General features: G+C 42.4%; 1 protein-coding gene across 3 annotated transcripts in view; it reads left to right on the forward strand.

Moving 5' to 3' along the window:
* The window catches only part of Iqgap2 (IQ motif containing GTPase activating protein 2), a 279551-nt gene that overhangs the window by 143716 nt on the left and 119852 nt on the right, over window positions 1-15983 (forward strand). For all 3 annotated transcript variants that reach the window (XM_028871671.2, XM_028871670.2, XM_037209490.1), the window contains 2 exons: window positions 1075-1152; window positions 5270-5346. In XM_028871671.2, the coding sequence (XP_028727504.1) occupies window positions 1075-1152; window positions 5270-5346 (155 nt within the window). The remainder of the gene's footprint in view (window positions 1-1074; window positions 1153-5269; window positions 5347-15983) is intronic.

Below are 15983 nucleotides of genomic sequence, written 5' to 3' on the forward strand. Positions count from 1 at the left end.
GATTGAGTAAACTGTTCAGTTTTGGAAGCTCGGGGAAGGCAGGAAGAGCCAGTCTTGTTGAATGTAATTATCTACCACTGGGTGTTAATTGCATGATAAAGCTTGCTATAGTTTTTTTTTTTGCATACTCATTTCAAATTAATGTGAAATAGATAACATTCTATTATGCATTAGGTGAGAAATGCAAGACAGTTTAAGGCTCTGTGGCTCATTACTTGATGTAACTTCGCGAAGTGGCAGTCTGATTGGAACCTGTGTGCTGTGATGAGAGGCACACAGAAAGACTTTTTACTATGTAGAAAAAGGTCAAATGGCATTTCTGCTGAATATTTACTTCTTATGCAAGGCCAGGATTAATATTAAAATGAGTAACGTAAATTAAAATTAGCCCTGAATTATAGAATGGTTTGTGCTTTCTTCTTTCTACCTTCCAGGGTTCCTGTAGAGATAGACATCCTTGAGAAGGGTGGGGGGCGCATTTAGCTTTCTAAAAAATCCTGTTTAGAGCTGGGACGTGGTGGTGCGTGCCTATAATTCTAGCACTCAGGAAGGAAGCAGAGGCCAGAGATGTGCCACAAGTTCAAAGCCAACCTGGGATACATATCAAGTTTCAGGCTCACTAGAGCAACATAGTCGTCTCAATGAAAAGAAAAAGACAAAGATAATAATAATTATAACTTAAAATGAAAATCCCATCTAGTTTACCTGAAATTGCTAGACTTCTCAGTCATAATTACTAAGATCTTGACAACATGTGAACATGAACTTGTGCATACATGTTTCACAAAACATCCTGAGGTGGATGGTAGTCATTATGTGGTGTTCAAAATTCAAGTTCAGAATTACTTCAAAATGTGAACTGTAGAGACTAGCGTAGCCCATCACAGATAACTAGAGTGTTGCTGATGTCACGTCTAATCTTTCTCTTGTATCTGGGTTTGTTTGATATGAGTGTTAATGACTGTTCTTGGAGAAGCATGATGGAATGGCACTCTAGTAATGGAAATATGTATTGCAGATGACTCTCTTGTTCTGTGAGCTCACATTCCTCTTCTCTTTCTCCTGTCATATTAGAAATCTGGCCTTCATTTTCGACACACAGATAACACCGTGCAGTGGTTAAGAGCTATGGAGGCCATCGGACTACCCAAGGTAAGCTTTCTCACAGCAGGTGGTAAACGGGGAAGCCAAAAAGTCATGCACAGACGCCTTGCTATGAAAACTGACTTGGCCGCCTGAGACATGTCTCTGCAGACTCGAGCCCATGGGAAAACCTGCACAAAAATACACATGGCAAAAATTCCCAATGAAGTAGGGGCATAGCTATAGAGCAGACAGGTGAAAGTGTGTCTAAATTAAACCAGGTTTAGCTGATGGTTGACTTCAGAAGACAGTCAGCTTCTTTTCTGTACATTGCTGTAAATTGTTGTAATTTAATTTTTTTTATCTGTTTTATGTGTCTGTGTGCATGTGCACATGTTCACAAGTACACATGAGCCAGGGCGTGTGAAGGTCAAAGTACTACGTTCGGGGTCCTTTCTTGCTTTCCACCCCATTGCAGCAAGGCATCTCTTGTCTTGTATATTCCAGGCTATCTGGCTGGTGAACTTCCAGGCAATTCTCCTGTCTCACATCCTGTCTTACTGTCAGAGTGCTAGAATTACAGATGCATTCCACTTCATCTGGCTTCTGATGTGGTTTCTGGGGATCAAACGTAGGTCATCGGGCTTGCATAGCCAGTATTTTTCTCTGCGGAGCCATCTCCCTGGCCCACATATTTATTTTTATAATTATTATTAGAAATCATCATGGTATCACTTTAAATCTGGAAGGTTAGAGGCTTGTAGCTGTTACTCCTAAAATAGATCAGCCAAGTAAAATTCAATCAGTAAGCATTCAGCACTTGGTAAATTCAAAGAGAGAAGAAATAGACACATGGGGGGAAATGAGGAAATTACATTTGATGGAAATCAGAGGACTACTTTTATTTCAAAAGGATTATGGAGTCACGGGAACTTTCAAAAATAGCGTGTCTCTGTGTAGCCATCATTCAGCTTCTCTCAGTGCTGACATTTTTATAACTGTAGTACAGTGTTAGCTAGAATTTCGAGTGTTTTATGTGGGATATTCTCTTTTCCTTCTTTATGACAGGGTCTCTATGTAACTAAGGCTGCCTTGGAATTCACTTTGTAGCCCAGGCTGGCCTCAAACTTGTGGAGTCCTCCTGCCTCAGCTTCTGAATAGTGGGGTTATCAGCAGGAGCCACACAAACCCAGCTGCCATGGGGTGTGAATATAAACTAGAACACTGGCTTTAGTCAGCTTTTCTTTTTTTTTTTTTTTTTTTTTTTCTTTTTTTTTTTTTTTGGTTTTTTCGAGACAGGGTTTCTCTGTGTAGCTTTGCGCCTTTCCTGGAGCTCACTTGGTAGCCCAGGCTGGCCTCGAACTCACAGAGATCCGCCTGGCTCTGCCTCCCGAGTGCTAGGATTAAAGGCGTGCGCCACCACCGCCCGGCTAGTCAGCTTTTCTTCTCACGTTGCATTTGTTTGCAGGAGTGTGAGTGTGAGTGTCTCGGTCTGGGCAGTGGCATTCCATGAATGGATTTGCATGCCCCTATCCAGACGCAGTCAGCGCAGGGAAATGGGCTTTTATCTGCATCCCTCCCCCAGGTTGTCCCTGGCAATCACTAACTGTTCTCCATCATCGCCATTTTTGTCGGTCTGAGATTGGGGTTTTATTGGAATCATATGGTGAGCAACCTCTGGGGGTTGGTTTTTTTTCACTTAAGTTTCCTGTCCTTGCGACACATTTTCATCTGGCTCAAGGCCTCTGTTACATGGGGCATATAGCTACTTTAAAGAAATTATTTATAAGATGTCATCTTGAAGACAAGGGGCAAAGGAATAAGCTGGCTTATAAATACCCCTGTTATTATTTTATTATTAATCCAGGTTTGCCGTTAAAAATATTAACTGTGTGGGCTGGGAATGTAATACAGTGGTCAAGCGCTTGCCTAACATGTGAAGGCCTGGCCTCAGTTCTCGAAAACACCACCACAGTAAGGGCTAGAGGGATGCAGGTGAGGTCGCTGGCTGCTTTCAGAGGACCCCTCGGTTCAGTTCCCGGTACCCACGTGGTATTTTCAACATCTTTTTTCTCGTGCCTGTTTTACTTCAGTCTCATTTTCTTCAAAATTATCAGCGTTTAATTCATTCTGCCATTTTCCACCAACTAGTCCCCAAAACATAAATGTTGCTTGCTCCCTTCTGAACACTCGTTGCCACATAAAATCAATTAATTTTGACTTATCAAGTGCTAAGTAAGGGCTTGGGTGGTTAAAAAAAAAATTAAAGAGAGAACTTCAAATGGAATTTTTTTTGGTGAAGAAACATCATCTGATTAGGACAATTTCATGATGTGTGAAAGATATGATTGCATCTTTCCAAGCCATTTCAACATTGACTTTCTCCATGAAGTCTCTGACAGAAGATGTTACAAGGGCAAGAGACTAAATGCCCTGAGCTGACTTTTAGGGAGCTGCCATGAATCCCTTCGTTTATCAATATTAAGGGCTCAGTCTGTGCTCAGCTCCACATGAAGCACTAGAACTATGGAGTTGCCCGCAAGAGTCCGGTGACCTGTAAGTTGATTCCACCTCCTTGGTGCAGGAAGACCTGTGGATTTTCCAAGGAGAAATTCTTGTGTGAAAAAAGGGGGCTGAGGAGAGTTGGCAGATAATACAGTGAGGTGTGAGGCCAGAGCCATGGTCGTCAGAACTTTCAACCCAAACTCGGTTTTCTGAATCTGAAGTGCTTGTCTCGCTGACACCTTCTTGACAGCAAATATGTTACAGGACAGCTGGAAAGGGCCTTGAGACTTCCCAGGCTGCAGCCGTTTCTTCAAGCACACGGCAACTGTACAGTACGTTGTTAGCTGGAGAGACACTCGTCTCCTTTTTTTTCCCCCCAATGTCCAGTGGAAAAATTTCACTTGTGTATCAAAGTACTACCATATGGTACATGATTTAATTTTAGTTTTAATGTCAAAGTTGTATAAAATATTTACTGAAAGCAAGTGATGATAATGTGCTTATCTTAATATTAGAAACTTCAAGCCCAATTCTTCTTCTTCTTTTTTCTTTTTTTAAGAAACAAAGTTCGGTACCCCAGTCTGAAATCTGTTTCTTATCAGGCTTTTAGCGTCGAGCTTAGGGAAGAGCAGCGTGGATGTGTATGTAAAAGCCTTGATGTTCAAACCATCTGGCCTGGTAATTCCATGTCTAGATGGTCGCCCAGGAGAAGAATCAGATGCTCTGAAAGTTCCGGTACTGGTTGCTCACTGCAGCAACAGGAAAAGAACTGAGAGACAAATAAATGTTTAGCCGTGGGGAATGGTTAGGCTGTGGTTCAAAAATGCAAGAATTATTAGTATTTATCAGAAATTATGTGCGTATAGAATATCAAAGAGATGGAAAATATTCAGCTTCGAGCAAGTTCTTTCAGTGGGTTTATACTGTGTACACATTGGTTTTCACACATGCTTAAAGTTTTTAAAAATAATATACGTGTGTACATACATACATACATATATACATATATATGAAAGAAGCAAACACATACCAGAATGCTAATAGTAACAGTCTGAAAGATGGGGTAAAGGTGTTTTTCCTTCAGACTTCATGTACTCTTTTTTTTTTTTTTTTTTTGGTTTTCGAGACAGGGTTTCTCTGTGTTGTTTTGGTGCCTGTCCTAGATCTCGCTCTGTAGACCAGGCTGGCCTTGAACTCACAGAGATACACCTGGCTCTGCCTCCCGAGTGCTGGGATTAAAGGCGTGTGCCACCACCGCCCAGCCCAGACTTCATGTACTCTTAAGCAGAAGAAAATCTGAATATATGTGCATGAATCATATATACATGTCCAAGTTTTTAACAGTGTAATGAAGTGGCCATAAGAAAGTCTCCTTCTTGGGCTCATAAGCCCTCGGGAGGTCACAGGTGTGAGGGTACCCAGTGAAACGCTGCTACCCCCAGCCTTCTAGAAAGGTGAACCCCACCGCTATAAGGCTGGCCACTAGGGGGCGTGCCACCCACCCGGCAGGGGCTAATACACTGGGATTGCTTGGTAGAGCTTTGGGAAGCAACCAGGAAGAGAAGAAGCCTCTGCATTTAAATGGTTACAGACCAGCGCAGGTAACCAGGGTCTGGTTGTCTGGGGAGCTGATACCTCAGGAAGTAAAGCATCGTAAGCAGTTGTCGCTTTTGTTTTCCAGATATTTTACCCAGAAACGACAGATGTCTACGATCGGAAAAACATACCAAGGATGATATATTGCATTCACGCACTAAGGTGGGGAAAACGCAAACAGATTTCAACCTCAGTTTCCATGTAAAAGACCCGAAGTAACTTTCATAATCCCAAGAACTTTAAAAATTAGGTTCGGTTTTGAATTTGTTGCTACAGATTAAGGTAATTGAAAGTAATTGCCACGGAACACTGCCATTGAACGTGAAAAACATTTCTGAAGTTTTTGATATTATTGAAAATATGACACAAAAAATGGATGAAAGACCTAAGTAAAAGGAGGGGAGAATTAAAATGGAAAGAGTAATGTTGTGCTTATGTGTGCAGACGTCACTAAAACATGGCAGTGAGCAGATTCCATAGTTGTGATTGCTCTGGAGACTCATTATCAGGTATTCAGCTCAGCCCATCAATAAGAAAATGTAGCACAAGCATGATTTCTTTCAGCTTTCCACTCAATAGAATTTACACTCTAAGAAAGAAGAAACACAAAAAATTGTTTTTAAATTTGATCAAGATATACTTAATGTTCTTGATAATTTTTGAAAATCTTGAAATGCTGCTAATGCACAGATGATTTTTTTTTTTTTAATGGGCCTGGGAAAGCTGGGGATTTCAGATGGCAACGAGAGCCGTTGTCAAAAGCCAGTTGGGGCTGTTGTCTGGTGCACCCAGGTGAAGCTTGGGAGACTTCATGTGTGATGAAGTTTTAAATTCCTTTACAACATCTGCCTTGTGTTTATATCACTGGAAGTCATTTTCCTGGCAGGACCCTCTGTCTTGGGGTTTATATTAACTTCTTCCTGGCTTTTTTTTTTCCTTCTGCAAAGGAAAAAGTTTTTATAATAATTCATTACAAAGCTCGTCTCCCAGAGAAGACTTTGATTATGTCATAGCATTCAGCCCCCGACCCACCCCGAGGCCAGCTTTTTTTTTTTCTTTTTTGAGCTGGCTTTGGAATATGACAGCTGCTGAGATACAGGCCACATGGTGGGTTCCTCACCTTTTTTTTTTCCTTTTACATTTATTTCTTTATTTCAGTGTACATGTGTGCACGTGTGCACACACTCTTGGGTACACATGTGCCACTGCACACAAGCGGAAGCAGAGAACAATGTGAAGGGGTCGGGTGTCTCCTTCTACCCCATAGGTACCCAGGATCAAACTCAGGTTATGGGGCTTGGTGGCAAATGCCTTGGCCTGCAAGGCCATCTTGTCACCCTCTTTTTCTTTATTTTTTTTCTTTACTTTTATTGATTTAGGACAGGGTCATACTGTACAGCTCAGGCTGGCCTCAAACTCTCCATCCTCTTGCCTCAGCCTCCCTACAGGGGCTATGGGGCTATAGATAAGCCTGGCCAGGCTGCCTCCTTCCTTTTTTCTTTTTCTTGTAATAACTTAGAATATCTAAAAAAGAATAAGTAAAATAAGGTGTTATTTCTGCAGGAGGTGATGGAGGGGGAATCTCCTGTTTTGTGCTTGCCTCTTCCTGAGGGTCAGTGTACCAGTAAGGTTTTTTGGGGGTGGTGGCAGGGGGGGTGTTTTGTTTTTTGAGACAGGGTCTCACAGTGTGGCTCTGATTGGCCTGGAGCTCACTCTGTATTCTAAACTGGTCTTGAATTCACAGAGATCCACCTGCCTCTGCCTCCTAAGTGCTGGCATTAAAGGCGTGCGCTACCACCGCCTGGCCCAATAGGTTTTCTTAAAGCTCCATGTGTGTTTCTCTTGAGATATGCTTTCAAATGTGCTGCTCTGTGTTCCTCAGAGGGTTCTCGTCAAAGCTTGGGGCAGCCACTTAACACTGTGAGTTAGTGCTGTTTTTGTGACCTGCTAAGCCGGCTAATATTAAATCCACATATCACAGTGGTGATCTCCATACCGTGCTCCCAGAGCAACGTGTGTGAGCTTAAATTGGTTTTCTGAAGTGGACACGTGGGCCATGTGTTCTCCAGCTTACAAAGAGCTAGTGTGCTAAGTTCCTTTCGAGTGAAATCTTTGCTCCTAAGAAGCTATGTAGAATGGCATGGGGGCTCACAAATGTACATTTACCATAGATGAAATAATAACTTGATCAGCTTACAAACAAACAAGCCATTTCTTACTTATTGTTGCTATGTGTGTGCCGATGCTGATGTCATGGTTCTGGGTCTTGATCAATAACTCTTCACGGGGGGGGGGGGGGGGGGGGGGGGGGTTGCGGCGCCGTCCTCCATGTCTATTTTGACATCCAGGAAAGGTTATATAGTGTGGTCATGCATGTCACACATCTGACCACATTCTTCCATGGATGACCCTCTTTCACTTTTCTCTGTCCTCTCATGTTATGTGGCTGCCTCTCGAGAAAGAACTGAGAAATCCCAAGGGTGTCTGAAGCTGTAGTTTCGAAGGCTGTCAGTCACTCCCAGGAGGCGGGGATTCTGTGTTGCTGAGCAAGACACGTTCAGAAGGCAGCCAGGGAGCAGCTTTAAGGAACCCTTTAATGAGTGCAGTTTGCTCTCGTGACACAGTTAGAAGCGATGTGTTAGCGTGGTTACAACAGCCGTAGCATGGCTGGAGCAGAGTTGTCGTGACCTGGTAGAGAAGTGGGCAGGTCAGAGGTTCTGGTGATAGGTCAGGAGCCAGGAGAGAAGGTCACTCCAGGTAACTTTGCTTGTCAGGCACTGCCTCCCTTCTGCCCCAGCCTGTGGGCTGGTTGATCTACAAATTTAGCTTTGACTTGGACCAAACCTGTCTGGAGTCTGATGTGGGGCTAACAGCCAAGCACCCCTGAGTTCCTGCCCTTGCTCTCCCCGCCCCCCCCTTTTTTTTACCTTTTTGTCTGGCACCTGATCCCAGCCTTACTGCCTGTCACTCATGACCCCTTTACCAGCTTAGCTTGGCGTTTCCAAACTTGGCCTAATTGGGAGAGACTTGCCTTCTTGGTGGGTGGCCTCCTCTTTTTCCAAGGAAATATTTATCCTCTTTTCCTATTTAAAAAAAAAATTAGAATATTCTCACTGTGGAGGGAAAAACTGGAAAACGTAGAAAGAATACTGAAGGAAAAGCTAAAACAGTCACAATCACCAAATCACACAAAAACCACGGTTACTATTTTGGTGACTTTGGACTTGAAATCTGTATGGGGCATGTTTTCCTTTTGTGGCTTCTTTTGGAATGTTCTAAAGCCTATGCAACAAAAAGAAATCCGTTCAGGAAGCCTAGCTGAGTTACTACACCTTTTTTTTTTTTTTTTTAAATGTCTGGAGGCCGTTTTATATACACAGAAAAACACTGTGTATGTTGTCTCATGCGCTGTTTATAAAGACATAACAAGTGACATCCAGCAACTGTTAAATGTTTAAACAGTTATAAAATTGAATATGTTGAAATGATTGAAACCATAATGTGATTGTTAAAACAATGCGATTTCCTTCTATACCTTCAGAGCAGATGAAATGTTCATCAGGGCTATTCGCTCACCACTGAAATCTGCTGGGAAAGATCCAGAGCAGGCTTGCTCTTGGTTCCGTTATTCACACACTAATGTGACCTGCCCTGGCGTTAGGATCATGTCATGACACCTACCCTGGGGCAACATGATTTTTAGCATCACCAGAAATAAAAGGGCACCCCTCGAAGTCTAGTTTTTGACCTGTTCCTTGTTGAACATGGCCTTTCTTTGGGTTCTTGTCTCAAGGTAAGTCAGAACCTGTCTGCCAGCATCAAGTTAGAATTCACCTATTTTGTAAGTCAACACCATTTTCATTTCTAGGTCTGTGGCTTCAGGTAGGTTTTCTCTACTGTCTACCCCTCCCCATTGCCCTACTCATTCCCTAAGTGTCACTTGGCTGGTGTTGTACTACACATTGTCCTGTCATAGTGATGCATTAGCCTGGCCTTTTACTGTTATTAGAAGCATATGTATGCCTTTTTCATTTTCTTCTTAAAATTATAGCTGGGATTTCTAGAGGTTTCCATCTCCTAGGAGACAAGGGAGGGGGGAAAACTCGATGCTCTTCAGGCCGTTGCTGATTTAGCACCTCAGATCAGGTTCCTGGGTCCCCTGCTGCTTGACCGTTCAGTGCTTTTGGACCCCCTTTTCTACCTGTTATTTCTGTCATGGCCTGTGCTCTGCAGTCCTTCCTTACCTTGGGACACTTGTTTTGCTTTGAGGAGACTTTTTGGCTAATTCAGAATTCCTGGTCTTTATCATTTCCTGTAGTATGTGTAGTAGAAACATAAGTACTTACCTTTGCTTCACAAACAGATAAAGAACAAAGTACCCATGTTTTAATAAGCCCCCTTTGAAAAAGCAAAACACAGAATTGTGCACGGACTACTCATCTCTAACAACTTTCCCTTTGTACACTGTGTGTTATACGCTGTTTAAGACTGAACCAAAGTGACTATTTTCCTGTTCATTCATAGTATCTCTGTATCACTCAGGCTGGACTTGAACTCACAATCCCCCTACCTCAGCCTCCTGAGTACTGGAATTACATGTGTGGACCACCCTGCCTGTTTAATACCTTCTGCATGGAATAGATTGCGTTTGGTTAGTCAGAGTTCTGCCTTTGTCCTTGTAGCCCCCTGGAGCCTAGGCAGCCCCGTTGTCCTTGTAGCCCTGCCCTTGGCATTCTTTGAAAAATCCTTGTACACAATCTTCTTTGAAAAATCCTTGTACACAATCTTCTTTGAAAAATCCTTGGACACAATCAGATGTCCTTGTCCTGTTCTCATTATTACTGCTTTAAGACCTGGAATCAACTACTGTTCAAGGAATCCCTTCAGAGTCACATATTACTGCTGATTATTCTAGTTTAGCAATATAAGGGTGCCGGATGCCACTTTTCTTACTGTGTCCTTCATGGGGCCATTAAAATTCTGTTGCAAGCTGGAAGCCTGTGGGGCTCCCCTGAGTGTAGGCAGTACTGCATCTGCTCAAGATTCTGTAACTGTGTCCCACTGTCTGGTTTTCAAATATGGTGCCAATGCATAAATGGCATTTGATAGGGCTTGCATTTGTGAGGAAGGTGGTGGCAGACCTACTTCGGGTTGACCAGTTGTCCTATATTTCCTGACTGCTTTGTAGGGGGCTCTTTTCCCCAGGTCTCCCACAGTGGCTACCTGACCCACCAACAGAGATGGTAGACATGCTGCTCAGGCATTAATGTCTAACCCTCGTTGACTTAACACTCTTTTCTCTTAAAGTCTTCTTTGTCCCAAAGAAACCAATTTACTGAACGTTCCTCTAAACTACCATTTAAGATTGTAATTCTTGCAGTGCACATTGGAATTTACAAGTAAAACCTCTAGAGATAGATCATTGGCCTAAAAGGCTGACTCTAATCCTCGGGTCTTGGGAGGGGCCGATGGAGATGGCAGTATTGGAGATTAAATTGAGGATGGCATTTGCTCCTTACTGTAGCTTTCAAACTCCTCATTGTTCAAAATTCTCTGCTTGGTCTGAATGACATGTTCCCCTTCCTCCTCCTGTCTGAATTACTATATGGCTATGACCATCTCACAGAAAGCTAAACTCTTTAAGCCTGCCAACCATCTCCTGAAATCTACCACAGAAAGATGCCCGCTAAGCTGCTATTTAAAGCCCCTTGGAGTTGTCTTTTTAACTGTTCAGGAAGTTTACCTGACGTAATTTGCATATGGAAAGACTGCCGCTGGATTCCCTTGCTTTGAACCAAAATTTAAAAAAACAGTGGTGTCAGACTTGCCCTTCAGCCCAGGCCTCTGATCTGGTTAGAATCCTGGAGCTTGAGAACTGGAGGGACCCTGGGAAGTTATTTACGCCCTGGCCATTCACTCCACTGAAAGCTCATTTCCATGCCTTGCTCAGGGCCACACACCCAGCCCTTAACAGTCCTAGGTCTCTCTAGTTTGCCATGACAAATGTCTGTTGCACTTGGTACAGCCCTAAGTGAGCTGGTTGCTGTGATATGATGCAGGAACTCAGAAGTGGACTCAGGTCCATCCTGCCTTTGAAGTTGGAGTTTCATCACCACAGAATTTTTAATGTACTTATTAAAACTAATAATAATTTTTAAAACTAATACTATTTTGTAACTTTCATTTTCACTTCCCAGACTTCAGCTGATACTATTTATCCAACTAGTACCTTATGGACTAGTGAAAGTTAGTTACCTCCAAGTCACCCCTCCGTTGCAGGCCTACCTTCGCAATACAGATGTGGTCTACCTTTTCGTGGGATAAGAGGCTACCTACTCTACACAGAGTGCTGTCTTAGACATTTGGGTAGTGCTGGTAACATTAATGCCAGCGCTTCCTCTGAAATGCTCCTGGAATGCTGTGCTATATGTTAGTCAGTAAAGGGTGCATAGAAAGTTCAGTGTGGAAAGCCAGCTGCAAACAGCATTTGTTATGGTCAATGGATTTGTTTTTATAAGATCAAGTCTCAATTGCCTATGAATGTCAGGTACAAGTTGGACTCAATAGACTTTCAATGCTTGGGAAAGAGCACTTTTCAATGGATGGTTTCTTTCAGCATGAGAATGATGGATAAATGCAGCTTCCAGATTGGCATTTGCCCCGCATGTACTGGGTAACGGGTGTCACTCAGAGATTGAGTAGAAACTCCCACCATGGAAGAAGTAATCCTTTTAAAACTAACACGAAATTTCAATGCCAGTGATGCCAAATGTTGAAAGTTGGAGCTAAGTAGAATATATTTAATTCTTTGGCAATGAAGTTTGAAAGACCAGATGCAAATCAGTTGTCTACCTAGTCCATCATACCAATTTAAGAAAATATCAGATTTGCATTTAAAAGCAGACATTTCCATTCAGCAAGCTAATTTCCCAGCACCACCTTGTGGTGACTTGTAGTTAATCAGAATGTTTGTTCACTGTGAAATTTCTGTTACCATTACCCTACACAGAAGTTGGAAATAGCACCTACTTTCTTTATCATGAGTGTGAAAATCACCACATTCCTTTAGCACAATCTTTTAGTTTATATTGTAGCAAAGCCAAGTTTTTTCTTAGTTTGTGAGACAAGGGCTGGGTATGGTGCCTAGCTTGGCCTAACTCATGGAGTCCTGAAGTCCTTATCCCCAAATACCACTGCACCCAGTTAAAGCTATGTTTGTGGCATCCAAACCAGCTTTGTCTTAAGAAAAACATAATATACAGAGGATACATTCTATCAGTAGCAATTAGATGAATGAATGAACAAGAATATAATGTAAAAATAGTTGCATCTAAGTCATTTAGTACAGTTCATTAACTTTTTCATAACTGACATAAAATTAATACAATGGTAATTAAAAATTTTGTCTTTACTTTGAGTTTATAATGTAAATGATGAAATATGATCATATCTACCTCCCATCTTCCATATTCTACCTCCAACTGTCTCCATATTCTCCCTAACTTGCCCCCCCCCCAACGTTTGTCATTGTTTTGGTTTGGGTTTTTGTTATTGTTGTTGTTTTAAAACCCACTAAGTCCAGTGCTGCCAATTTGTGCTTGGGTGCAGAATAATCCCCTGGAACATGGGAGGCCTATCAGTGGCCACATCATTAAAAATACAAACAAACAAATCCCCTCCTATGAACACTACCATCACTGCTCAAGGAACATTGAGGACAAAGAGATGGAATGTAAGAGCCAGAAGGTGGGGAGGGAGCTGTAAACTGCTGTTTTCTGCCAGGACATGGCTGTCACACTCACGCGTTCACAGCAGCCGGGGTCACCTGAACACGACCTGCCTAAAACAATAATTAAAGAAAACAGTTTTGAAGTGACATCAGACATGTCACCCAGTGGCCAGAACTGTGAACAGCTCCCCCTCTAAAGCAAACAGTTGTGACAGGATTAAGAAATGAGATGGGAACAGGGAGCAGCCCAAAGCAACAGGGGCCATGGCAGGCCTGGGGGCCGTCCCAGACCTGGCTCCAGTCAGATACGTAGACACAGAGGTTCGAAGCAAGGAGGGATCGGCTTGGACAGGCCGAGCCTCCGGCTCTGTTCAGAGGAGCAAATGCAGATACTGACGGCGGAAGAGCGTTCAGTATCCAAGGCAGCTAAAGGCTAGGGAGAGGGGCAGGGGTGCAAAGCATGGTGGCACACCCCTGTGACCCAAGCTTTGGGAGCTGAGTCTGAAGGATTGTGAGTTGCAGACTAACCTGGGTTATATTGGAGGACCCTAGCTATCTGAAACAGCCACCAACACCAAGAAAGACAGAAAGACATCAGTGAGAGGAGACACTGACCCCCTCCCTCTGTCAGTTCCCTTGCTTGCCACAGGGTCTCGGATGCCTCAGTCCACAGTGGGTGAACCACAAGACCCGAATACTGACCTAAGCCCTATACTGGCTGGTTTTGTGTGTCAACTTGACAAACCTGTCATCAGAGAGGAAGGGGTCTCAGTTGAGGAAATGCCTCCATGAGGTCCAGCTGTAAGGCATTTTCTCATTTAGTGATCAATGCGGGAGGGTCCTGTCCATGGTGAGTGGCCTCATCCCTGGCTGGTGGTCCTGGGTTCTATAAGAAAGCAGGCTGAGCAAGCCATGAGAAATAAGCCAATATGCAGCACTCGTCCATGGCCTCTGCATCAGCTCCTGCCTCCAGGGTCCTGCCCTGTTTGAGTTCCTGTCCTGACTTCCTCAGTGATGAACAGCAGTTTTGACATGTAAGTCGAATAAACCCTTTTTCTCCCCAACTTGATTTATTAATTTAATATGTATACAGTATTCTGCCTGCATGTGTCCCTACAGGCCAGAAGAGGGCATAAGATCTCATTACAGATGGTTGTGAGCCACCATGTGGTTGCTGGGAAATGAACTCAGGACCTCTGGAAGAGCAGTCGGTGCTCTTAACCACTGAGCCATCTCTCCAGCCCCCCAACTTGATTTTTGGTCATGGTGTTTCATCATGGCAATAGAAACCCTAACAAGACAAGCCTCAAATCAAAAGATGCCAGATATTTAAGGAAAAGTGACTCTGTGAAGAAAACATTCAATTTGACAGAGTACCAACATCAATTAAAAAAAAAATGAGTATATTTGAATAGCTGAAGACTCACTCAATTTAAGCAATTCCAGAAATTAGTTAATGGGCACTTAACATAGCAGAAAATTCCCAAGGGGGAAAATTAAGAAAGGAAAATTGGGTATAGTGAAATTAGAAAAGAAATTAGTAAAATGTGTTATCTAAACTATTAAGGCAAAATAATAAAAACAAAAGACATAGAATTAAAATTGTAGACTGTCTCAAAACTGTATCAGTAGAGATATAGAAGTGAACCTCTATTAAGAGCAAGGGTTACTAATTAGCTCGGGTTTGGGTATGAAGACGTAGCTTTAAAATTACATTAAACTAGCAGAGTATTAATGCAATAATATGCCTTAAAGAGAGCATGCTGTCATGTTACTTGATAGTCTATGGGCGTCTCCTCTTTATGTTTTGCTGTCGTAGGCTCTCATTTTTCTCACTAGTCTTCTTACCATTTTTGGGGGGAGGTCTAACTTGAATTTGTGGAGGGAGGTGGGAGACAGAAATCGATGCTCCAAATCAAACTGAAGTGATAACCATGGTATATTTTTTTTATTATTTTTTCCATTTCTTAAATGATTGTTTGGTTATTGTTCTGACATATCTTTGAAGCTATGGCAGACTGTTTCAATTCTGCCTAATTTTGAAGTTTCCAGGAGAAGTGAGAGGCTGGCATTTCAGGAGGCCCCTCTGATAGGAGTCCCCTTGTAGATGTTGATCTTCCTTGGCCTGGGGTGTGCTGGGCAAGTGCTCTACCTCTAAGCACTTCACAGCCATGGCTTCCCACCCAGAATGGCAATATTTTCCCCCATGTAATAATGAAGTAAGAAATGCTTTATAACATAGTATGGCTTTCTAAATGTCATCATGGTCTCCTAATGACCTTGTTTGGTGTGACCTTTGCTAACAGACTTTGGTGACTGCACCCACTTTTTGATTCTTGATAATCTCAAAAGATGTAGACCTTAAGCTAAGAGAATGTGTCCTGTCTTCCAGCCTCTGAATTATGAGTATGTGATACCGCACAGTGAAAAAACTGTTAAGCGTTCAATATCCCCTTCCTGATAAGATGAATATCAGAATCCTAATAATATGAATATAGAATTTGGTGCTAAATTTAAATTACCATATAATAAGGTTACCACTTGTTGCTTGTCTTTTGGTATGATTTTGAAGGGAAAAAGGAGGAAATGAGAAAGGTCAATAATTCTCTCCTCAGAATTCTTGAAATGAAAACATTCATTAATAAGTATTTCCCAAAACTCAAGTCCAAGTGGATCAAAGACCTAAACATAAATCCAGTTACACTAAACTTAATAGAAAAGAAAATAGGAAGCACTCTTGAACACATTGGCACCAGAGACCATTTCCTAAATAAAACACCAACAGCACAGACCCTGAGCACAACAATTAATAAATGGGACCTCTCGAAACTGAAAAGCTTTTGCAGGGCAAAAGACACAGTCAATAAGACAAAAAGACAGCCAACAGAATGGGAAAAGATCTTCACCAACCCCACATCTGACAGAGGATTGATCTCCACAATATATAAAGAACTCAAGAAACTAGACATCAAAGTACTGAACAGTCCAATTAAAAAATGGGCTAAAGAGCTAAACAGAGAATTCACAAAACAAGAACTACAAATGGCTGACAGACATTTAAAGAAATGCT

The sequence above is a fragment of the Peromyscus leucopus genome, chromosome 11 (genome assembly GCF_004664715.2).
Source record: "Peromyscus leucopus breed LL Stock chromosome 11, UCI_PerLeu_2.1, whole genome shotgun sequence".
Taxonomy (NCBI): Eukaryota; Metazoa; Chordata; class Mammalia; order Rodentia; family Cricetidae; genus Peromyscus; species Peromyscus leucopus.